We start from the raw sequence: 25001 nt of genomic DNA, 5'->3' as shown, positions 1-25001 counted from the left end.
CGAGATTTTGTTCAAGTGCAACATGAAGACCTTCAGAAAACTCATGTTGCTGCTCACAGCTGTTGCTACATGAACTTGACACAAAAAAATCTGTCCAGCTGTGACTGAAGATGACTTCCATGTGTTGTAGAAAAAAAGTCCAGGTCTGGGCCAGAGTTTCAATCTAGACCTCTTCACAAACACTTACTACAAAACTGCACTTGATTCAAAATAGAAGTCACTGGATATGATCAGAGTCCAATCCAATAGAATTTATTCTTTCACAAGAACAAAAGTGAAATCAGATCCAGATGTGAACTGAAGACAGAGAGCCTGTGCATCATCATATATAGTTCCTTTTTACCTATCAACGCCTTGGGAACAATGGTGTTCAGAAGGTGTGGACCCTCCCCAAACCAGGCATGCCAGGGCATAGTAGTAGTGCCAGGTGTCCAGAAGCCTCCTATCTATCCCCAACCTAGGTCTCCTGTCTATCCTCAAAGTCTCCTGTCTACCCTAAAGCTAAGGCTCCTATCTATCCTCAACCTGGGCCTCGCTACGGCTGCTACTCCAACACCATTGCTCTCAGGGCCCTTCAGACCATTTCTTTTATTTTATTCCCTCCAGGTTCTATAACAATCCTACTTCAGCAAAGGCTGGTTCACATACAAACCTGACCTCAGTTGTAAATATAGCTATTTCATTGGATTAATGTCAGTTTAACATTCAGAATATTTATAATGCAAAGTATATTTTAGTGAAAACTTCTGTCTCAGAGTTTGCCGGAGTATTTAAAAACTGCACTCACGTACAAGTACTGTTACTTTGTAAAAACAAGCACTCAGGTAAAAGTAGAGATCAGAGTAACTACTTGAGTTTTAGAACTAACGTAATGACTGAAGAAACAACTTCAGCATCAAGCAATTTAATAAGAAAACATACCAGCACACCACCGTCTTTAGCTTTTCTTCTCTTTGATGTGGATATGACTGACATCAGCTCTCCCAGGTCCCCGCCTTAGCCTGCCTGTGTGGCAAAGAGACTGAACCCAATGCCAATGACGTCCACATTTTCAGTGGGAGTTGGACTCCGTCAAGGCTGATCTTTGTTTCTGATGCTGTTTTTGACAGTGGACAGGATCTCAAGACACAGCAGGAGTGATGAGAGTGTCCGGTTTGGGAACCTCAGAATTGCATCTCTTCTCTTTGCAGATGATGTGGTTCTGTTTGCTTCATGAGACGGTGACCTTCAGCACTCGGGCAGATTGCAGGCGAGTGTGAAGCAGCCGAGATTAAAGTCAGCACCTTCAAGTCTGAGACCATGGTTCTCTGCTAGAAGACAGAATTGGGGGTTAGTAAAGGACTTTAATCGGGGTCTTGTTCATGACTGATGGTGAAATGGAGCACAAGAACAGACTCGTGAGGGGTGTGGCCTAGTGGATTCGCAGCAGACCTGGGATCAGCAGATCCTCAGCCTCTTACTGGAATGTGCATGAGTGCATGAAGCAGTAAGTGAAAGCAACATAATGAATGTGTTGGCTGCATTAAAACTACTCCAACATGTTACAGATCTGTCAGTCGTTACCACCCACTTCTACTCACCACCATGAAATGAATTTATCTGCAGATGAGAATCTACAAAATATTGTGATACCATTATTTTCTCCTCTTGTAGTCCAGAATCTGATCAGGAACTGAAGCAGGTTTTCTGGCAACTACCACCTAATTTAAAATACAGTTTTGATGTCCATCACACACACACCTGTAATCTCAGCATAATATTGGCTCTACTCTCTTTACAATGTAATGATCAGATCACTGGTCATACTTACACCATTACCGTTGTCATTTTTTCCTTTCACATGAATCATTTTACATGTAATAATGTGTCAGCAACAAACAACCAAGTCCCTGCTGGAGTCAGTCAGAGCATTTCCATAGAGAGCCACTTTGCATCAGCAGCACCATGCTCCAGTGCTCTGGGAGAGTTTATAGTCCTGAGAGTTGAAGACTGGATGACTCACAGCTGTCCTTCATGACAACAGAAGACACAGAAATCCTCCTCATCAGAAACATGACTTTGGTCTCCGTCCTCATCTGGACTCTCCTCTGCTGCTGCTTCACAGGTAAAGTCCAGAGAATCAAACTCCTCTCCTCCATCAACATCCGTCCCTCTGAAATGAAGCCGACAAAACCATGACGCTGCTTTATGTTTCTGTCTCTGTGTCCTCAGAGTCCAGAGGACAGGTCACAGTGACTCAGCCTGGAGCAGTGAGCTCTGCTCTGGGACGCTCCGTTACCATCGGCTGTAGAACCAGTCAGAATGTTTATTATAGCAGCCCATACCACTACTTAGCCTGGTACCAACAGAGAGATGGAGAAAAACCTAAACTCCTTATTTACTATGCTTCCACTCGAGAATCAGGGATTCCAGGTCGTTTTACAGGCAGTGGATCAAACTCTGACTTCACTCTGACCATCAGTGGAGTCCAGACTGAAGATGCAGCAGTTTATTACTGTCAGAGTTATCATGATATCAACAGTCAGTATGTGTTCACACAGTGAAAAAGCGTCGTACAAAAACCTCACTCAGTCAGACTGAACAGAAACTGAAGTGACTGCTGCAGCTGGAAGCTACTGCAGAGACTGATACAGTTCACTGAGGACACACACACACACACACACACTCACACACACACACACACACACACACACACACACACACACACACACACACACACACACAAACACCCTATTTCATTATCTGTGAGGAACCGTCATTACTTTGACCTCAATCATCACAAGAGAATGCCTAACCCCAAAACCAAGTCATGTGTCTCAAACTGCCACATAAACTCTCAACAACTCTCAAACTAATTTGTCAGACATCACAAATAATTGCAGTAACACAAGGCCACTCATTCACTAACCCCTTAACCTTACTCTAGCCTTCACAAATAAATGCCTAACACCGACTTAATTCAAACAACAACCCTAAAACCAAGTCTTGCTCCTCACAAAGCAGATTGAAGCTGAAGATCGACCCAAATATCCTCACAAGTCTAACACGTCCTCACAACGACAAAATGTCCTGAACTGCTTGTGGAGATTAAATATCTTTTTTAACATTTTTAGTTGAACAAAAACCTCCCTCAGCTGCAGAGGAACTGATCTGACTCACAGCTGCACTGACACTAAGACACAAGTCACTTTGATCCACTTTGAACTTTTTAACTCTTAATATACTGTATTTAATCCAAAAGGTTTTTCTGTCAATATTTCCATTAACATTGACTTTGGACCATTCTGCTGATCAAAGCTAACCTTAGTTTAAGTTTGATAATGTGAAAACCAACAGAGTTTTCTCATAACATTTCCTCATAAACTAAAAATATATTCATTGATTAAATAAATTGGAAAACTTCAATAAGATATAATTTCCTTCGTATAAAGTCACTTATTTTTGAATTCTCTAGAAAAAGCTACGAGTAAAACAATGTGAGAGTTCTCACTATGACACACTTCAGTAACAAGAGATGACTGGATGATTCTTCATTGAAATGTTCCTTCAATGGTTTTAGTTACAAATGTTGATACTGAAGAAAAATCTGCCATGAATATAGAAGAGAAACTTTACACTCATGAATAAGTCCTTATTGATTCTGATTGATTATTGATCACAAATTATGGACTGCAACTTCCATCACTGGCTTGTACCAGTTAAAGAATAATGAGGAGTTGTGACTGAGCTAATGTACACAATGAATAAACAGTAAGTATGAATATGTATTATGTAATGTTATATATTCTGTATGATGTCATCATGGAGAAATTACAATGTTTTTGTCGATTCAATTTTTCTGTGGATTTAAAAAAGTCACAATGACAATAAAATGATTTGATGAACAGATTTTTATTTTCTAGAAACACAGAAACAATGTGGAAACACTGTGAGAAGATCGTAAATATTGTTACTGAAATGTGAAATAAAAGAGAGAGAGACAGTGCGACAGAGAAGAGAGTAAAACCAGTAGCAGAGTCCCAGTGAGTCAGGTCAGGACTGGGAACACTGGTCTCTCCTCAGTGTCTCTGAGAGCGGAGTCTGGGAGCCCTGGGTGGCCTCACAGGTCACAGAGCCCAGCTTGCTCCACTGGTCTGCAGGGAGCCTCAGGGTGCTGCTCCAGCTGTAGAGGCCGTCCTTCTCCAGCACCCCGGGGCTCCTGCTCTCCTCCCAGCTGCTGCTGCTGCTGCTGCCCTCCACCTTCCAGGCCAGACTCCAGTCTGAGGGGAAGCCCTTGTTGGCCAGGCACAGGACTGTGACCTTCTCCTGCTGCAGCTCCTCACTGGAGGGGTGCAGCACCGTCAGGGTGGGTGCAACTCGACCCAGTGCAGAGAGAGATAGTAACAAAGTTTTTATGAAACTAAACTCCCTCCTGTGGACTGCAGCAGAGGAGGCAACTACTTCTGTTGGTCGTCCTCAAATAAGATGAAACTGCTCTTCAGTTTTTCACTTCCTTCTCTGAGCTCAGTAACCATGCCAACAGACAGGCATCACTGCTGAACCATGCCAACTGACAGGTTTCAGTTTCCTAAGATAAAAAGTTCAATGTACCTCTGATGTGTTAATGTTTCATCTGTAAAAAACAAATGAAAACTAATTCATTTAACTAGTGTTAAATGAAAAAATGTAGTTACAAATATGAAAAATGTCACTTTTAAATAGTTTTGCAGCATCTGAATATTTCTTATCTATTATAGAAAAGACTGAGATGGAATCTGTTTACTTTGCTCATTCAAAATTAACTTTGTTAATGACTGATTTACGTATTAAAACTCATTAAATGAATACTAATACAGAATCATTTTTAGATATAACAGTGATGTTTTATTATTGATTAGTTATTCCACACACTGTAAAAAAATTAAGAAGCTCAGTGAAAAATATTACTAAAAGTCTTTTAAGAATATTTTCTCCTTAGAGAAAACTTTTATTCCCAGTCTGTATCTCTCTTAGAAACTGTTGAGATTCAGATGTAGTTTCAATCACAATGTTTATCTTTGGAGCAACCAATACCGAAAGACCGAAACAGAAAGATGAACAACCTCCTAAACTGCTTATTTACGCTGCTTCCACTCGAGCATCAGGGATTCCAGGTCGTTTTACAGGCAGTGGATCAAACTCTGACTTCACTCTGACCATCAGTGGAGTCCAGACTGAAGATGCAGCAGTTTACTACTGTCAGAGTTTTCACCGTGTGAACAGCAAAAATATGATCACACAGTGAAAAAACGTCGTACAAAAACCTCCCTCAGTCAGATAGAACACACACACACAAACATACATTTGATTGATTACATAACTGCTCTTCACGTCCTCTATCTGTAACAACAAACTGACTTACAACAGAGTTTTCAAACAAATGTTCTCTATCTCCAAGAGACTTTGCAGTTTTTTTAGGCCAGAATCTACCCTTTTCATTTAATTAAAGAATGAAAACAGTGCATAAAAAATAGAGACGCAGTAGTTGAATACACAAACTAAATAAAAGTCACTAAAAATGTAGGTGTTTTGCTGCTTTTCACTGCAGTTTCATCTTTTGTCCAGTGGGAGAGTTGCAAAGTTTTAAAGCCACAATCTTAAAGCCAAGTAATATTTATATTTAAAACCTGTACTTATGTAACACCAACAAGCTGTGATCATAGCAGAGCAGGACAGAATGATAAAGATACCACGAAGCACAGAGTTACCGCCCCCTGAATTTGCCTCCTTTCTAAAATCCTCCCTTTTAAACATATTACATAAATTCTTTTGTCAATTGCATTGTGCGTCATGGCTTGAAATGATAAAAATCAATAGATAACAATAGTGAAGATCTGCTAATATTTACTACTGCAATACTACTGCATTCAAAATTGAACTCAGCCTGAATATATTGGCTTACCTTCCTACATAGTATTGCTAATTCAGTTAGAAAAATGCAAATGGCTAAAGAATGTTTCCCCTTATATTTTGTGATGCTCATAGTTCATTGTCATTAGTCCCTGAAAGCAGATAGACACATTAACTATTCATATAAAAACTGAATTTATTTTAAACCTGTGCTTGTTAAATGAAAACTTAGATCAGTACAGAGATATTTAACTGATACAGCCCACCTTAAAAAGTAAAATTAACTGTAGCATATATATTTCTGTCCCAAAAACAAACAAACATGTTATGCCTGTTTTTATTTAACACACCAAAAGAACTCAACAATCATAATATTCAGGAACGATTGGCTCTCCGACCTCCACGTGTGCATTGACTTTTATTGTGGAGACTCATAGGCTGTTGCCTGGAGATTGGCTCACTTCTGAAACGCTGCTAGGTAGCAAACGGCTTAGAGATACAAAGGTTTTGTGGTGAGAGGTGGCTGAGTTGTGATCCATGGCCTCTGTGAGTCGCTCCGGCCTCCTGCTCACGGACCACAGCAGGGAATGTGTACGGCTCTCCATCTGACGGAGGCTCCTCTCAGAGCTCAGCCTCATCTCCATCAGCTCCACCTGCAGTTTGTCAAACCAGGTGTGCTGGACGTCCAAGAGCTGCCGATTATCCAGCCGTGTGTCCCTGTCCCTCTGTGTTAAGATGGTTTGTGAGAACGTGGTGGTATGTAGGGACATGAAGGTATCTGTGGATGTGGTTTTATATGGTGATGTGGTCGTATGTGAGGACATGGTGGTGTATGGGGACGCGGTTGTTTGTTAGGACTTGGTGGTATATGGGGCCATGGGGGTTTGCAAAGACATAGTCACATGAGAAGTTCCTCACCTTCCTCCACTGGTAGTCCTTTGGGTGCCGGTGAAGCTAACAAGAACATTTGATCATTGTGTCAATATCATATCAGTATAAATTCTGATTTAGTGATTTTTTGGAATTTCAATTTAAAGATGTTAAATAATAAATTAACCAGACGACTGTAAGTGTAAGTATCAACACAGTTATCGACTCAAAGTTAAATCTACTTAGTATATGTATCTATATATCTACATAGTTATGTTTTGGATAAAAGTTGAATCACACATATTGGTAGCATTAATTATTTGACTACTATAAAAGTTTTTTAATCTACTAGCTTTGAATAAGGGGTCACTCTGAAGAGTCAATAAAGATAGAGGTAAAGGGTTTTTTTTTTTAAAAAGAACAAGAAATAATCTTTTCTTTACGTAAATATATTTATATATTTACATTTATATATTTATGTTAGAAGATAAGAGGGAAGAAAACGCACTGAAAATACTGTAAACATTTAAACGGATATTGGATTGTTTGGGTGGGCGTCTTTTAAAAGTGTCTAAAACACTTTTGTTGTTGGCCCTATGCACAGCAGCACATCTCTCTGCTAGTGTGCCGTGTTCCCTGCTGGCTCTCCTAACTGGCAGCACGCTAATCCTAATCTACTGCAGATAATACATTCACTATGCAAGACTATCTCCTCGCCAAACAACCTGAAATATCCCATCAAGCAGATTTCATCAGTTTTAAATCTGTATCTCATTGTTTTAATTATTTTTTCCTAATATGTTTCGCTGTTGGCCTGGCTTTTACCTAATAACTACAATATTTTTTCTACTTGATTTTTCTCTGAGGGAGTTTAGGTAATATTGTATATGTCACTACCAAAATTAAGTTTTCAACCTACCAGGTATAGCTGGAGGTTGTGTTGTCAGTACAGATGCAGGTGAAGGAACTGAAAAAAGGGACAGGAAATTATCTTAAGATTTCAGTTATTGAAACAGTGCAAACTGACTGTGGTAGTTTCCATCTGTAGTGCATCACATACTAATCCTATTTGTACCAAGTTGTCGCTAGAGTATCATTGTATCATAAATTGTTTGATGGTGACATCTTCTGGTCCAAAAGTATCATTGCAGATGTTTCAACGGGGCACACAAAGATCCCCACAGCAATGTGGATACTTGAGTTGTACCAGCCATTACCAGTACCATCAGATAAAAATCAAGACCTAAACAAGCTGTTAATGCAAACTGTAATGGAACCACAACAAAACAATCAAATGTTATACAGATAAAGTAACACTAAACATGCCTGAAAATCCTATTTAAAGCATATTTAACATCAACTTAACTAACACCTCTGGTTCTCTGGTTTAAAGTTTGATGTTCATAGCTTATCTAACCACGTTTTTGTGTCACTTCAGTGATGTCACATTGTACTGTGACCTGTTTTGTAATCAAAAAAGACATGGAAATCTACCTTTATACTATACGGGACCTTTAAAGTATCTGAACTTTATGTATCTATCATTATTTGATGATAGGTTGAGAGGAGCACTTTTCTCCACCTCCCGATGGTTGCCAGCGGTGCAGTAGATAGGACCAACCAGGTCTGAGGCCTGAATACCACAGATAGTCAGCGTGCTGGATGTGGCTTCCTGCAGGATAGAAAATTAATAAAAGACAAATCGGTCAAAAGATCAGGAAAATTAATAAATAAATTCTGATGTGATCAAAATGCACATGAAGTCTCACCTCTTTAATGGTGAATCATGTGTTGTCTGCCACGATGGGTGTGGTGCCATTGGTCCAGGAGAATCTGATGAATGAGCCCATGGCAGAGCAAGTGAGAACCACAGTGCTGTTAAACTCTACTGTCTCAGACATGTCGGTCCTGATGGTCTATTTTAAGACCAGCTCTGCAGATAGAAACAAGGTAACTTGAATGGTGAAGTGGGGCTGAATGGTTCACTGCATGACACCAACATTTCCAAGGTTAGTGACTCCTCTTCTATATGTAAACTAATTTTTGTTGTACTAAAACTGTATCATACCTTGTGGTGTAACAGTTGGTTTACAGTAAAAAAAATAATAAGGACGTCAGAACACACCCTTGTGAGAACCAGTGCAAGCTGCTTGTGTAATGACAAGACTAGACAAGCCTTGTTCAGCCGGGCGATGAACAGAGGCTGTGGGAAACAACATCAGATACAGAAACTTTTGACACATGACCTCCTGTGTATAATTGCTAATTGCCCGTCTTTATATGTAGGCTCCAAAGATATTCCCTAAATATTTAAAGTGAATGTCAAAAGGGCAACATAGGACAACATGTTCCAAGGGTAATGTGGTATGAAATGTGCATGTGCCAGATTTTTAGATGCATTACAGATAGTTGAGTTGTACCTTTATTGAACCACAAATTCTTAATAATTCTTTCTTTTAAAGAAATCCTGGATCAGGATCTAGAACCAATAGCTTATTTGTTGTTGCAGGGCTCCATCAACATCCTGATAACTAAAAGTCAAACAGGTCAGAGAGTGAACAGTCAGGCTAGCAGCGCAGTGGTGCGTTGAAGTAAATGTTAGCGTTAGCATGCCATCGGTTTATTATGTAGATAATGTTTACCATGTTCATCATCTCAGTTGAGAGTGTTAGTAAAGTGAAGGGAAAACCAAAGTCATTAGGATTCATCATCAGGGAACCATGAATGTCTGTACAAAATCTTTCACCAATCCATCCAGTAGATGTTGAGATATTCACTGGAAAAGTGAAAACTTTGACCTCCTGGTGGCACTAGAGGAAAGATCAGGGGGCCACCAAAGCCAATAGGATTCATCCTCTACATACCATGTATGCTGCATCAAATTTTATGGACAACACATCCAACAGTATTGAGATTTTTCAGTGTGCACCAAGGAAGTGACCAACTGACTGAAATCGCCATCCCTACGGTCCGGCAGCTAGCACAACTGGCAACGAGACTGAATACACAGCCTCCCGGGTGGAGGTAAAACACAATAGCTCACCCAAGAAGTCTGAGATTGGTCTCTCCAGTCTTCACCCTTTTGGCGGTAAAGATGTTGACATAATAGTTTTCAGAAATAACCATGGTAGCATAATAACACCCCCTGTCCTTCGCCTCCATCCAAGAAACCATTGGTCCGGTTTACCAGCACTCACCCCAGCTAACCTTCACCCACTGTCTCCCCTGTTGGCGTCACAGTGACAATGGGTACAAGCTCACTCGGTTGAAAGACCAGACAAGGGCGATAAAGTCATCCTTGAGCTCAACCAGGGTTTGGAAAGTGACTTTTTTTCTCACAGCTTCCTTCACTGGAGCCTCCAGCAGAATATCTGTGCAGCATCCTGAAAGAAAGAACAGGGTCTGAGGGGAAAATTATTTTTGCTTATGGTGTCTCTAATGGCATCTGGAGGTTTCAGCTTTGATTCAAGGGTTAACCAGAACCAAAAGTGAAATAATAGTATAATATATGCCAGCAAACTAACTGACAACTATTTTCTTGTGACTTTAAATTCTTTTCTAATTCCCACAAAATACATAATTTACTTCATTATCAGTAAACAAATTACAGAGACCAGCAAAACGAAAAAACGAAAAAGACGCAGAATAGACTTCATCATGAGCAGATCCACTGTGGACGACTCGTACCTTTCACCACAACCCTCTTCTTTTAGCAAGACACACCCAGGAAAGGTGAGCACACACACAAAGTCACACTCACAGACACACATGCTTAATATAGCCTAAAAATATTGCATGTATAACACTTGATCTCACTTGATCTCATTTATTATCATTTATTGTCCTTCAGTTCACAACGCCCAACATGGGTGTGTTTTGGTGAAAGAAGATCCTGGGAACATTTGAAGTGGCAATGGTGATAAAAAATAAAAAAAGACAAAGAAATAAAGGTGAATAAGAGTGAAGTCCAAAAGCTGAAGTTTCCTGCATGGAGTTTGGTTTGACTTTGACTAAAGACTTTTGACTGAATGGCTCATCCTGCTGTTCATGCATGATGAATTTAAATGGGGTTTTCTCTCATACAACAACTACACAAAAAGAGTTGTATAAAAATCCATATGGTATATTCATGAGAGAGATCCTGTAAAATCTCAAAAAAAGTCAGTCCACATACTGTTGTCTCATAATACTCTGCCTTGAAACTGAGGCTGTCCTCACATCAGCAAAATATAGAATAAAGGATGTAATGAGACATGTCTCTAAATATCTCGGAAAACAAATAAGTATAAAATGTTCTTTGCAACATTTGGTTGGTATAGTTAAGCCCTAAAGTCACAGTTTGATTGACATGTGAAATTATTGCATCACATCACAAAAACTGTACACTTGAAATGTGCACAATATATTTATTGCTTTATTGTGTGTATAAATCTGTATGTGTGTATGTGTGTATGTAGCCTATATGTGTGTGTGTGTGTGTGTGTGTGTGTGTGTGTGTGTGTGTGCGCACGCATTATTTTATTATTTTTTAAAAGCACATGTTGATTTTCTTCGTTCATGTTTCAGTTCCTGTGATATTCAGAGTAACATATATAATAATAAAGCAGCATTTTTTTCTCATTAACAGATTATTAACATATTACTTTCACAGCTCTTCTTCATCTTCATCAGTGCTCTTATTGTCACTGATTCTATTTTATCTTTCACATCCACCCTTAAAAACAACATCCATTGTACATCCTGATCCAGATCCTGATCTCACTCCTCATCCTCAACTGTGGTTCTCTTCATCATCATCACTTTCATTTTCATCCACCTTCATCCTTCTCAACAGTCATATTATATGGAACCTCATCTTCACTCTTATCCATTCAGTTTAGGGTTAATGGTTGTTTCTTAAAATTGTACATTTAAATCACACAATTAATAATTTGAATATTTAACTATGTATTAAAGACGTGGATTTTCAAAAAACAGATCAAATCAAGCAACCGTTTATAACAACAGTGTATCACAACACAAGCATTTTCATTTCCATCCTCAGTCAAACTGATCCAAATTCATTTTAATTTATTCTTTATTCTTGAGATGGAGCTGAAAATCAGATTGATCATATGATCATGAATAAATCATCAGGAGACAGTGAATTGTTTGAAAAAGCCCTGACAGACGGAAAATCCAACAACATATATATGACTCACAAATACCACGACTTCTTACACATGTTCCAGTAAATCACACAGGATGGGGTTTACTGTCAACAAGTGTTGAAAAATAATTAAATAAATAAATGAGCTACATCAAGCTTGACACAACAACACCGGAAAACATCCGTATTTTCCTTCAAAATAATAGCCCTAAATGGAGCAGTAAAGCTTATATATAGCTTATATATATTTGTTGTGTAGGTCCATCTAAAATAATTGTGGGAAACAATATATGTAAATGTATATGTGTCAATATTTCATCGCATCACTTTGTGCTCAAGGATATTATGATGGGCATTTTTCACTGGTGTTTTATAGACCAAATGATTGATCAATTAACAGAGATATTTAGCAGATTAAAACAAAGCTCAGTATTTCATACTAGCCTACATATTCTGAAGGTCATGATAACAAAAAATTGATTTTCTTGTACATAAAGGCTTATGTGGTAGTTCCTTTACTATTATTATTATTATTATTATTATTATCATTAGTGTTCTTATTTTGTTTTGTACTGTTCCTGTTTTATGTTATATTGTAACTGCATTTTTCTAGACAAAACAAAACAAAAAAAATGTAATGCAATATTTGCATAACTGTCTAAAGTTGTTCATGGCCTAAAGCATCATAGGCATCCATCCATTTGTACATCCTTTATTTTGTTTATAGCACCTCAAAATAGTGGAATATTTTTATTGTTAATATAAATATCAATATTATTATTAGGCTATGTGTCTTCTGTGTTGATTATTATTATTAGGCTACATGATTAAATTAACAACTGCTTCTTTTTAGGGCTTTTATTTTGAAACTGCACGTTATTCAGCCTGTGGCGCTTGGCCGCAGCGCAGGGCGTCAGGGACAGTTTATAAACAGCAGAGACTGAGCAGGGGGAGCAGTGATCCGGGGCCTGGCCGAAACTTTGTTGTCCACTCTTACGCTTCACTGCAACTTTATCAACTTTATTAACCGTCGCATTTTCCTTCCCGCGTTGACATGACGGCCACGGGGAGCTCTCCGGCCTTCGACGGGATGTACTCCCAGCTGATAGAGGACGAGGGCACTTACGACGAGCTCCACCGCAAGACAGATGTGGGACACAGCGGTAAGGACTCTTCACCACAGAGAAGCTGCAGCTGTGACAGCTGATTAAAACCACCTGTTGGTTTTCTCCCAGCTTATATTTGAGTTCATGATGAGCTTCTCTCTCTCTCTCTCCCTCTCTCTCTCTCTTTCTTCTTCATTAACTTTCTCTGTTCATGCTGAAGACACAATCTGAGACTTTACTCACTTTACAAATCAAAACAAAGCACTGTGCACGGCTGCATTATGTAACCTAATAAGATTTAACACTGTTTAGATATAGTGCCAACTCTGACATCATTTTCTAGTTTAGAATAATTAGAGCTGTAATTAGTGACGTTTAATCATGGAGTCATTGTTTACTATGATAAGAATTAATAGGATTAGGAAACAGATCATTAATCTACGGATCATGTATCTTTTTATCAACAAATCATTAGTTTTCTTATATTTTATAGACTAAAGAAAAATCACTGTTTCCTCAAATTCAAGATGGCAAAGATATTAATATAACAAAAGCAGTACACCTTCACGGATACATCAAACCAAAACAGACAGTCACAACAAAATACTTATAAGACAGATTTAAAAAATGGTGGTGTAGTTTCTTAAAAATATGAAAATACAGAAAAATGCCCATCACAGCTTCCCAAAGTTCAACGGGGCGTCTTCACACATCCTGTCTGAGCAACTGTCCAAAGTCCAAAGACGTTGCAGTTACAGTGATATAAGGCAGATAATCGATTTGCTCCAGTAGAGTTAATATCCATCTGTTGAGGAGCTCACAACAGACTGTCAGAACGGGAAAATCAAATGTATTACAGTCATACATGAGAACCAGAGGTACAGGCTGCTGAGAAAAAATGGAGTGGATAGTGGATAGAAATACAACAACATATATGTTTTTCAATGTATAAATTGAAAAGTAAAACAAAATGTAAGTAGTCAAAAATATCACAGTTTCTCAGGAGTGAACGCAACATCTTTAAATCACTTGTATATTTTCTGACCAACAGTCCAGAACACAGTTTACTATAGAGAAGGAAATCCTCACAACTGTAAAGTTGGAACCTGGAAAAGTTTTGTATTTTTGCTTGAAAAATGACTTAAATAATTAATTGATTATCAAATACAAATTTTTGCCACTAATTAATCAATGTTAATTAATAATAATGTTTACCTTTTATTTTGAAGTTTACTTTGTAAGTAAAGTTAAAGTACATTCCAAAATAAACAAAAAATAGATGTGCTGATAGGAGGATTTTGTTTTCTATGGACTAGAAAACTAGAGCTAGAGCTAAACCAATAAATGAGTCTATATTTGCTTGTGTAAATGATTAATAAGAAGGATTTGCTGGACGGAAATACCAAACTAGTTTTGAAGTAACCAGAGAGCACTATAGAGTTGATCTTTTACACCATAAAAATGTTCATAAGTCCATTCATATGGTACTGAAACTAACAGACAACAACTAATAATAATAATAATAATAATAAATAAATAAATCTTCCTGTCCCATCCAAACAAAATAAAGTCACTTCCCTCACTGCTGTCTGCTTTGTTAGATAATTATGGTACCTTTCAGATTTCCCACGTCCCAGAAGCTTGTTTGACATGTCTGATATTTACAAGTCTGAACAGAGCAGAGGACATTCCTTTGTGAATAAAAGGCTCCGCTTCAACAAAATGTAAATATATTATACAGAGTTAAAGAGACCGTGAAATAGCATTATTTCATTATTTTTTGAAAGCACATGATGACTTTCCTCGTTTATGTTTCAGTTCCTGTGATGCCACAGCACAGATGTGATGTGAATCCCATCAAACATTGTCATGTCTTTCTTTCAGCTGACTGGACAGTTCCTGTCAGCACTGACGAATCAGGGGTTAATTAAGGACATTTGTGTTTCAAACACTTATGCATACATTAAATATATAAAAAACACTCACTAGGATTATTTTAGAAGTGAGAAAACAAGAACAGTAAAATAAATGAATGTTCCTGCCCTGTTTTTTGACGCAGAAATTGATTAATCTAAAGATTATTTTTGTGATTAACCGCCTATGAAATGTTAGAAAATAGTGAAAAATGCAAAGTGACATCTTCAAATGTCTTGCTTTATCCGAACAAAAGTCTAAAATCTGAAAATATTCTGTTTATAATGATAATAAACAGAAACAAGCAGCAATTACTCACATTTAAAAAGATGAAACGAGGGAATTTTTGAAAAAAGATGATTTAAATCATTATTTGATCAAAATAGATCAAAATAGTTGGCGATTGATAAATTCTGTCTATCATCTAATAGTTTCAACTTTAGTCTATAATGAAGTATGTTGCTATAATGAGGCATTTTTGTGAAGACGATTTGTGAAGTAGCTTTTTCAGCTGAAAGGGCTGAAAAGAGAAAAGAAAAGTTGGTTTAATATTTTGATAACAATCTTTCCCTCTTTCCCACCTCCAGCTCACCCAGTCTCCCGAGTCATGCTGCCCTCCCGGCTGAGCGGTTCCGGGCCCTACCGCCTCACAACCATCTGCCTGGCTACGCTGTGTGCCATCCTGCTGATCTCCATCATAGCTGTCACTGCACACTGTGAGTACACAACTGTTGAGAAATGTCTTGATGAGTGGTGTCTTCCATGAACAATGGAGATGATGTGACGCACTTTTCTGCAGAATATTAAGCAATTAATTTAGATACTCAGTGGCAGTAATGCCCCTTTAAAAGACAGAACTGCACCAGTTACAGAGGAGAAGAAGACTGCAAGCTGATGTAAAAAAGTGCAGGTTTTAAAACTTTAAAAAAGGCTTCACAAAAAAGCATTGTAGAAAAATATAGCCAATTAGGCCAATAACATGTTTGTTATCTCATAACTTTGCTTACTGCACATTGTACAGTAAGAAAAGTTATGAGGTAAACTGTTTAGTTGCAACATCGCTTATACCTGAAAAAACCTGAAACATAAAATAGAACAATATAATTATGCATTTTTAAAAAAGAATCATCTGAAACATGCTCTGAAATACAATAATATAATTATGTATTGTTAAAAAAACAACTGAAACATAAAATACAATAATATAATTACAAAAATGTAGGCAGCAAGAAAATATTTGACAGATAAAGAAAAGATATTAAAAAGCCTCCTGAGCTGTTGTTCATTAGATAGACGTTCATCATCTGACGCATCTCTGCTTAGTCTGTAAAATGAGTCAATAGGGGCCCAATAACAAATGTTTGCCCCAGGGCCTCCTAGGAAAGTAATTGCAACTTTACCCTCGACTTTTCTGATCTCTTATATGGAAACACAGTTTCTGTATGTTCTTTTAAAAAGTCCATACAGTGGAATTAAGTTTTATGATATCTCTACCAGCCAGTATTTTATTATACTACAATAATTTGAAAGTTCATCATCTGACGCCATCACACTCTATTTCAAAGTAAGTAAAGTGTTAACCAATATTTACAGTAATCACTGGTATATGACTGCTGGTAATTGTCAGTGCACCTTGTGAAAGAGGAAAGTTCAAAACTGCCAGATGAACAAGTTTCAGGTCAGAAAAGAGGATCCAGTGGTTTGAGTCTTGCAACACAGACTTTTCTAAGGAACATTAGCCAATAGTATGACTTGAGTTTTATCAATGTTTATTACATGTGCATACGTGTGTGCTGGTTATGTTGAAAAAGTCACACAATTAGGAGGCTGAAAAGCTGCTCGTTGACCTTGGCCTACACTTGCAGACATTTGCACTTAGCTCAAAGCTCTGCTTTAAGTGCAGCCTCATGAACCTGATTGTGTGTCTTAGCCTTGTTTCAAAGACGTTCTTTCAGGTAAATCGTACCCATAGACTGTATATAAAAAGACTGTACTGTGTCTATTTATTTACCCGTCCATCGTTCCATGTGTTCCACAGATAAAAACAAACCTCAGGTCAGTGGTGAAGTGGACCCAGAGATACAGAAGCATACGCAAGACAAGAACGTGTCGGATCTGACCGCTACCATCAACAAACTGCAGCAGGAGAAAAACCAGCTGCAGAAGGAGAGGGATGAACTGCTGGCCAAACTGGCTGCTACTAAAGGTACACAACTTTATATTTGAATATGGATGTGTGCTCGTTCTCACAGAGTCCTACTGTGACTGTCTCAGATTTAGATCTGTGAAATACAGACATTGGATCATTTGCTTTTTTTCTTTTTAAACAATGAAATTATGGCCGTATTTAGCCAAGGCTGGATAACTAACCAGGCAAAGCAGTTAACTAACCAGGGTCCCCAGACCCCCAAGGGCCCCAAAAGCCCCAGGTTTAATCCGGTTGCCATAATTTAGTTCCTCTGTTGTAAAGATATGTATCAAATTGATTAATTTTTTTCTGTGTCATGTATTTAATTCACCGAAAACCTTGGGCCAGGTGAGATTATGCATCATATGAGAACTGTAAAGTTGCAACCAACCATCATTTTCATTATCAGCAGGTTAATTCATTCATCTTCATTAACTGATTGATTGCTTAGTCTATAAAATGGGTCAATAGGGGCCCAATAACAAATGTTTGCCCCAGGGCCTCCTAGGAAAGTAATTGCAAATTTACCTTGGATTTTCTGATCTCATATAAGGAAACACAGATTTTCTGTATGTTCTTTTAAAAAGTCCATACAGTTGAATTAAGTTTTATGATATCTCTACCAGCGAGTATTTTATTATACTACAATAATTCGAAAGTTTAAACATTAAACTACTGCCCAGCCCTAGTTTGGGGTGTGCAGAACTTTTTGTCAATTAGAATCCTTTTTCTCACCAGTCTCTGTTTGCGTGTGTGTGTGTGTGTGTGTGTGTGTGTGTGTGTGTGTGTGTGTCTGTGTTTGTGTGTTGCCTGTCATTCATCAGCTCCTGAGGTGATCAAACCGACAGAGGCCGCTATCGTCTGCCCCGTGGATTGGCAGCTCTTCAACAACAGCTGTTATTTCATCTCCAGAGTCCAAAGGGACTGGGCAGAGAGTCGGTCATACTGCCAGAGCAAAGGAGCTCACCTGGCCATCATCCACACGGCCGAGGAGCAGGTACATCATGACATGTTAATCCCGATGCTGCCATGTTCAGAGGGTTGTCATTAGATTCTGTGTTGGCTGGAGTTTATTTAATCAGGAAGAGCCACTTCTATTCCTCTGTTCACTTCAGAAACATGTCAACAGCGCCAACAAAGCTTTTCAACTGTATATCACTAAACTTAAAAGTTGATACAGTGTGATCAAACATGTAGCTATTTGTAAGTTTTGCTATTGCTCCATAGAGTAACATTAGCATTAGCAGCTGTTTACTTACCAGTCTAGAGGAGACGTTGTGAGTTTAGAAAGCTAGTCCTAGACGTTTTCATCACTTTCCGATACCGAGTCGCTGTAGTGTCCAGGCTGCCCTGAAGAAGGAGGGGCCCAATAACAAAACTTGTTAGTAGGATCAATTGATTGTTGATTTGTTACCAATAAGACAAATATACTAGAATACCACTTACTTTTTTTTTTAAAAAACACAATCATCTTGGGCTTTGGCAGAATCAGATATCATCATCCTCTCTAGTGATAGAGCTGGGATATTAATCATCTCTCTAATCACAAAGGTACAAAAACAATCAGTCATGATTGTCTTCTATGAATACACCTAAACATTTCTTTTTGTTTTTCTTTCCTCTCAGACGTTTCTATGGAATCTTCTTCCCAGAGGTCATTGGAACGCCTACTGGTTTGGGATCACTGATGCACAGACAGAGGATCAGTGGAAATGGGTGGATGGCACTCCACTGGTCGGAGGGTAGGTTCACTTCTTTCACAACTTACCATCCTCCAGCAGCACGTTAGTAAGTCTGAATCAGTCATAAAAACAGGGGATTTCAAAGGCAGAGAATTTGGTCCCATTGTAGAATCTGGGTTTAAGACGCTATACTAAAAGCCTTTTGTATGTTTTCGTGAACTGCAGCCTGGCCTTTGTTTTTGAGGTTTACAGGGGTTTGGATCTCGTACTTAATCCTCTAAAGTTCTGGTCATGAAGTCTTCTCACTAACAAGGAAACATGTCCGCCAAAATCCTGGAGAGCATTCTTGTACAAACCTGCTTTTTCAGAAAGTACCCGACTGTTGATTTTAGCAAACCAACGACCTTCGATATCTCTGATTTATTTTTGATATCTATGAGTTTTTCGCAAGTCAGTTCACTGAACACTGACCTTAAAAGTTGACACGGTGTGAACAAATGTATTTTATTATTTGTAAATAATGTTCTGTTTGTCAAAACAAAAATGTCATTGAACATTAAAGGAGCTATCTGTAACTTTTGCTATAGCTACATAGCCAACATTAGCTTTAACAGCTGTTTATTTTCCAATCAAGAAGAAACATTGCGAGTTCAGAAAGCCTCTTGTTTGGCTTCTACTTCTATATGATTTTCCTGTGATCCACATAATTTTGTAGTTTTGCTGTATTAGAAAGTATCTAAAGTGTCTCTGATAGATCTTTGCTTTTGTTTGAGCCTCATTATCTTCTTCTCTTGCATGTTCCTCTACACTCCTCATATTGACAGACGATTCCACCTCAATCTAAATGCCGATTCTCAACTCTCCGTTAACTCTGAGCCACATCTAAGCTGCCCAACGAACACTTGGTTACTAAGTGCCTAATCACTTTTGAACCCTTGCAATTAGGGCACTATGTGTTAAAAGAGCTTTATCTCCCACACAGTTCATTCAATAGTGACGTAAACCTACTCAAATTAAACCCAGGACTTGGAACATTAACGTAATATGCATTATTTTATTTCAAATTGAATGTGCTGAAGCTCAGAGCCTGAAGAACAAAGAGTGTGTAACTGTCCAAATACTTACGGCCTGGACTGTATTTCCCTCAGCAGTTGGTGGAAATCAAAAGAGAGCTAAAAGAGAATGAATATTGGACACAGATTGTTAGGCAACACATGAAGCTCAGCAGCACTGGATGTCAACCGAAGAGGATTAAATAAATATGATTAAAGGAGTTAATAGAGGGCAAGTGATGTACACGGACACTGTGTATACTCCATATACTCTGTGAAAAACTGTATTAATGCTAAACAATTAAAGGACCATGAGGACCACTATGTACCACTAAAACCTACAAAATACACAAAAGAATACAATACATAAAAGTAACTCATTCAGTGTTATTATTAATATGAAGAAACAGATCAAATGGATTAAAAAAACACAAGACCTGAAAATTTGCCTAGAAAGATATGGAGGACTTTGACTCTGTTGGTGGACAAATTAGTTCATTTTTGCCCAAATTATGACTCTACTCCTATGGATCCAGATTGTTGTACACACAGACATAGACAAACACACACAGACACATAGACTGAGAGACTGACTGACTGACTGACCAGTGGACTTTAACATCTGTTGAACATTGGCCTTTTACATGCCTGAGGCTGAAGTGCAGGTTCTGGCCTGTGAGCTGCACAGACACGACTGAAAAGGGGGAGGTAAACTTCAATCCAGTGCTCCCTATTTCACTGCAAAATCATCCCTCGGTGCAGAAAATCTTTGGAGGGAAGAAACCAAAATAGGAAGTGAAGTTTGTCGACAAAAATGTAAAATTGAACTTCCTCAAAACTATTGGGGGTAAGAAAACAAAGCAGTAATACAGGCTGCACTATGGTGGCAATGTTGTTCCGTCGACTACTTTGGTTCAGACTGAGATCTCACCAGCTTCATTCATAGTTCCCAGATGATGGATCCTACTCACATTGCCGATTCATTAATTCTTCCCGCTACTATCAGGTCAATCAAAATTTCAATTTGTCCTATAAAACTCGACTGTGTTTAGTGCTTTTTAAGTAAGATGGTGAATATGATTAACATTATACCTGCTAAACATTAGCATGTTAGCATAGTTGTTTTGAGCATGTTAGCATGCCAACGTTGGCATTTATCTCAAAGCACTGATATGCCTAAGTGCAGCCTCGCAGAGATGCTAGCATGGTTGTAGACTGTTAGGCTACGTCCACCCTAATATGATTTTATGAATATAAGAAAAATGCTACTCTGGGCATATGCGAGTTGGTGTAAACAGGGCGCAGATTGTGTTCTCTGCAATTAATTACTTGCCAAAATACTACGAACGAGGAACAGCAAAGGCTCTTGTAATTCGTTATCCATGTTGCTTTCACCACTGGTAGTCGTAACAGATAAGACCTTATCAGGGTGTGATGTTAGAGTGTCAACGTCATTGTTTCCAAAGGTCTCAACACAACTCCTGAGTTTACAGCCTAAAACAGGACCAGCAGCATTTCCAGTAGTCTCCATTTTAGGTGTTTGAACTCCGGAGAAGAATGGACACTGCCTGTAAAAGTAGCAAAAGAGATTTTAAAACTAAAACGGAGTAGTGTGGATATAGCGTTAGTCTTTTACTTGATAAATTACTTAAAACAATCAATCAATTGAGAGTATAGAAGATCAGTACAAAAACATGGAATAGGACAGAGTCATTATAGAGTTAAAGGTTCAGGTTCCAGATGTGAGATAACAGCTGGAGGGAGGCCAGGATTTTGTCTGCCTGCACTGCACTGTAGGTGACCGTGACCTCTTCCTCTGGTGAAAAACAAATGTGTCCGACCGCAAAGAGGGAACAGTGGAAAGAGCAGTTCCACTTTAGTGGTGTAAAATCGTGAGGCATTTTCATCCTCTGGTTTGTCTTCAGCTTGGCTCAATATTTCTTCTTCTGTGTTTTATTTGCTGCATATTTTTTTCTTCTGCCTCAGTTTTATTCATTTGCCCTTGGGGGTTTTGCAGTCTGTGCAGCAGCAGACATCTCCCTCTGTCCTTAGACCTAGAACTCTAAAGGGGGGAAAATGGAAGAAACCTCAGGAAGAGCATCAGAGGAGGGATCCCTCTCCCAGGACAGACAGTAGGGACAATCAGGGTGACAACATTATAGATAAATTGTAAACATATATGCCAACGAGACCTGAGCCACACGACCTCTTCTCCACCATGAAGACCTGGACAGATCACACATAACATACAAGAGAAAAACACAACCGGCCACACTAGTATTTTCTTTCCTGTCGAGTGCCAACTCCACAGATTTTTTAATAAGCATCTGATTTTTCTTCCTCATTTTTGTAAACGTTTGTTGATGACTAACCTTTTGTCATTCATCTTTTGCCACCTCACTACCTTCCTCTTTTCCTGCTGAGATATTTTTTGTCCTCATGTGGTTCTGACTTGGCTCTGCCCTGATTCATCTGAATGATATGACATTTAATTGTGATATTTAAGGTCCAACTTTTTACACCTTTCCTTTGTTTTATTTTTAAAAACAATATCCACAAGTGTCCAACCTCCACATCTTCACTCTCCACATTGATATATAAAAGGCACACTACCTGCATTGGCTCTAAATGTTGTTACTGGATGTATATAATGAGTTTCATAATTCTTCTTGAATCTGGACAGCAGTTAAAGCTGAAGTGTTTAGTTCATTAACCAAAGTGAATTCTCTCTCTCTTCCCTCTGCACTTTAGTTTCTGGGAGGTTGGTGAGCCCAACAACCACATCAACGAGGACTGCGGCTACATTGTGAAAACCCGCGTGTTGACACGAGTGCCGATAAGGAGCTGGTACGACGCCCCCTGCACAATGGCATTACCCTACATCTGTGAGAAAGAAATGAGCGCCGGTGCCAGTACCGCCATTCCGCACTGAGATTTCAACGTCACTCTGATCATCTGAGGTAAACAAGGGGAAGTAGTTTACCCGTCCAGTTGTTCATCAGGCTAACAACCCGACGCGTGAACGGCTGATATTTTGCAAATACAATTCCACCTACTTTTTTTGATTGTTTTTATCCAGGGTTTCTGCCTCTCGGGCAACACACAGGCTGCACTATCTTCTTGGTGGAGGTCTTTGGGCCTGTTTCCAGAATTAAAGGTCCCATTTTTTATATTTGTGGTTTTAAGAACCAAAAACCATCTCAGTGTAGTTTCACATCTCCTCTCTCAGGTTTCTCTATGGAGCTCTAGTAACAACAGGTCAGTGAGCCAATCAGAACAGAGGAGGCTCTGAGTATCGCTTCTGATTGGCTCACTGTTTTCTGAGTGATCCAATAAAAATATAGCAGATTTCAGGTAAACACTCAGAGAAACCAAATCCTGCAAGGTTGGATGTGTGCATTTCTCTGTGGACTGAGCTTTGATACTTCCACAGTATTAATATAGACCCTAGACCTGCTTTATAATCAAACAACACATGGACATATACCTTTATACTATATGGACCTTTAAATTGAAGGCAGGAATCAGGGCTAAAACAAAAAAGGTACTTCGACCTCATTTAATCTATACTATAATTTTCTATTAATATGATATACTACCATTATTATGAAAAGCAAACAATTTGAATATTAACCGATTTCATTCATCTGTTATTTGGTAAATTGAAAAAAAACATTGATAAATGTAAGAATAGCATTCAAATAGCATTTTAAGAACCCCTGACTTCATTGGGCCCCTCTTACTTTTCTACTGATAAAAAAGTATCACACCTAACCTGAAGGTCAATGGTTGCACTTGGTTTAGAATTCATTGTAGATTTTTTTTTTTTTTCAACATATGAAATGCTTTTTAGTCCAAGAAAACCTCAGTTGAGTCACTCTCTGAAGGATTGCAGTGCTTCAGTGATTTAATATGGTCAAATGTATTACATGGTTGGGATACAACAATGTATTTGTGCCTTAAACCACATAATGCCATGTTTTTATGCACTTGTGCTTTAGATTTTATAGATCAGGGATTCAAGATGACGATTAATGTTGTCATTTATTTCTTACATGTGAATGGGATTTTTAGGAATGAATAGTGTTAGATTTATATTAACTGTATATAAAGGAAGTGTCATGATGATAAATATATGGGAGTATGATTATCAGTAAAAATGATCAGTTTGAATTTGATACACTGTGGATCCTGTAAATAAATGATTAAAATATATTTTTGTATATCTTAATTTTTCACCATACTTGACCCACTTATGAAATACCTTATCTGCATAAATCTGCTTTAATCAGTATTTTCAGAAGATTAAAGTTTATGATGATTTATTGCAAGATATTTTGTTGCCCCTAGTGGCCTAAAAGAATCTAAATCCATCCATCCAAAATCCATTAGTGCAGCTTTAATGTGACACTAGATTTCTAGTAATTATACAACAAAGATGTGCAAACATGTTTTTTTGTTTAGTAAGGTCTAGTTTTTGTTTGTTTGTTTGTTAGTTTGTTTTCTTATTTAAATGTCCTGCACTTTTTTTAAAACAGTTTTTTCTGAGAGACTATTTGCACTAGACCTACCAAACTTTTATATATATATATATAAACTTTCGTCTGTTAATAACCCATTCCATTTAAAGACGAAACATGTTTCTCATTCTCTGTACACTTAGCTTATGTTTACCAGTTTTTCGGCCTGATACAAAAGTGTGAAAATTGCAGATACTAAATAAAACATCAGGAAACAAATCCTTGCATAGAGATCATCCTATAAAATCTGACACCATTTATCAACATGTAATGGTTGAGTGTCTTTAATGTCTCCTCTCAGCATTGTTGTTGTTGTGATTGTTATTGCCCAGCAGGTGGCACTGCGCACACAAACAACCTGTAGTCAACATGTTGATATGTAATGGGAGTCTGCAGGTCACACTGACCAACGGAAGAGCTGGAGAGGAACTAAAGCTGATTTTAAATTTTTTCATTCCCCCTGCTGTATTTTTAGATGAGAAAGTTTCAGTTTATCTGTATAAATGTAAAAAAGAAAAAGAAAATATAAAATATAAATTCTCTACCACACACATTTACATTTATTATTTGATTATTGTGTGTTGTGTAAAAATAAAATCAAGCTTTGAAGTGAAGTCAGTCCCTGAGATTGAAGGTAAAACTTTCCATTTAC

At 38.1% G+C, this 25001-nt stretch overlaps 2 protein-coding genes and 1 gene segment (V, D, J or C); 2 read left to right on the top strand and 1 right to left on the bottom strand.

Annotated features, from left to right (window-relative positions):
• Positions 1-2052: 2052 nt before the first annotated feature.
• On the top strand, positions 2053-2543 carry LOC130183896 (immunoglobulin kappa variable 4-1-like). The segment is given in 2 exon segments: positions 2053-2104; positions 2212-2543. Coding segments are annotated over 2 exon segments (384 nt in total).
• A 1337-nt stretch (positions 2544-3880) lies between these two features.
• On the bottom strand, positions 3881-6638 carry LOC130183894 (uncharacterized). The gene is made up of 2 exons (XM_056399636.1): positions 6314-6638; positions 3881-4442 (listed from the first exon to the last, which is right to left on the bottom strand). Exons 1-2 carry the CDS (start codon positions 6636-6638, stop codon positions 4033-4035), a joined length of 735 nt encoding a protein of 244 aa, XP_056255611.1. The 3' UTR covers positions 3881-4032.
• Positions 6639-12802: 6164 nt separating this feature from the next.
• Positions 12803-24044, top strand: LOC130184305 (CD209 antigen-like protein C). Its single transcript, XM_056400234.1, has 6 exons — positions 12803-13050; positions 15495-15623; positions 16946-17113; positions 17920-18092; positions 18722-18837; positions 22581-24044. The coding sequence occupies exons 1-6, from the start codon at positions 12942-12944 to the stop codon at positions 22759-22761; spliced, it is 876 nt and encodes a 291-aa protein (XP_056256209.1). The 5' UTR covers positions 12803-12941; the 3' UTR covers positions 22762-24044.
• The last annotated feature ends 957 nt before the right edge of the window (positions 24045-25001 follow it).

The sequence above is a fragment of the Seriola aureovittata genome, chromosome 16, assembly GCF_021018895.1.
Source record: "Seriola aureovittata isolate HTS-2021-v1 ecotype China chromosome 16, ASM2101889v1, whole genome shotgun sequence".
Lineage (NCBI taxonomy): Eukaryota > Metazoa > Chordata > Actinopteri > Carangiformes > Carangidae > Seriola > Seriola aureovittata.
The sequence above is the reverse complement of the archived record's forward strand: the minus strand, read 5'-3'. Positions and strand labels throughout refer to the sequence as shown.

Excerpts from the sequence above, each read along its gene's own strand:
- LOC130183894 (XM_056399636.1), bottom strand. The coding sequence starts at position 6,638 with ATGTCCCTACATACCACCACGTTCTCACAAACCATCTTAACACAGAGG. Across the intron at positions 4,443-6,313 it reads AGAAGTGAGCCAATCTCCAG|AAGTAGTTGCCTCCTCTGCT; the intron begins GCAACAGCCTAT and ends GACGACCAACAG.
- LOC130184305 (XM_056400234.1), top strand. The coding sequence starts at position 12,942 with ATGACGGCCACGGGGAGCTCTCCGGCCTTCGACGGGATGTACTCCCAG. Across the intron at positions 13,051-15,494 it reads GACAGATGTGGGACACAGCG|CTCACCCAGTCTCCCGAGTC; the intron begins GTAAGGACTCTT and ends TCCCACCTCCAG. Across the intron at positions 18,838-22,580 it reads GGCACTCCACTGGTCGGAGG|TTTCTGGGAGGTTGGTGAGC; the intron begins GTAGGTTCACTT and ends TCTGCACTTTAG.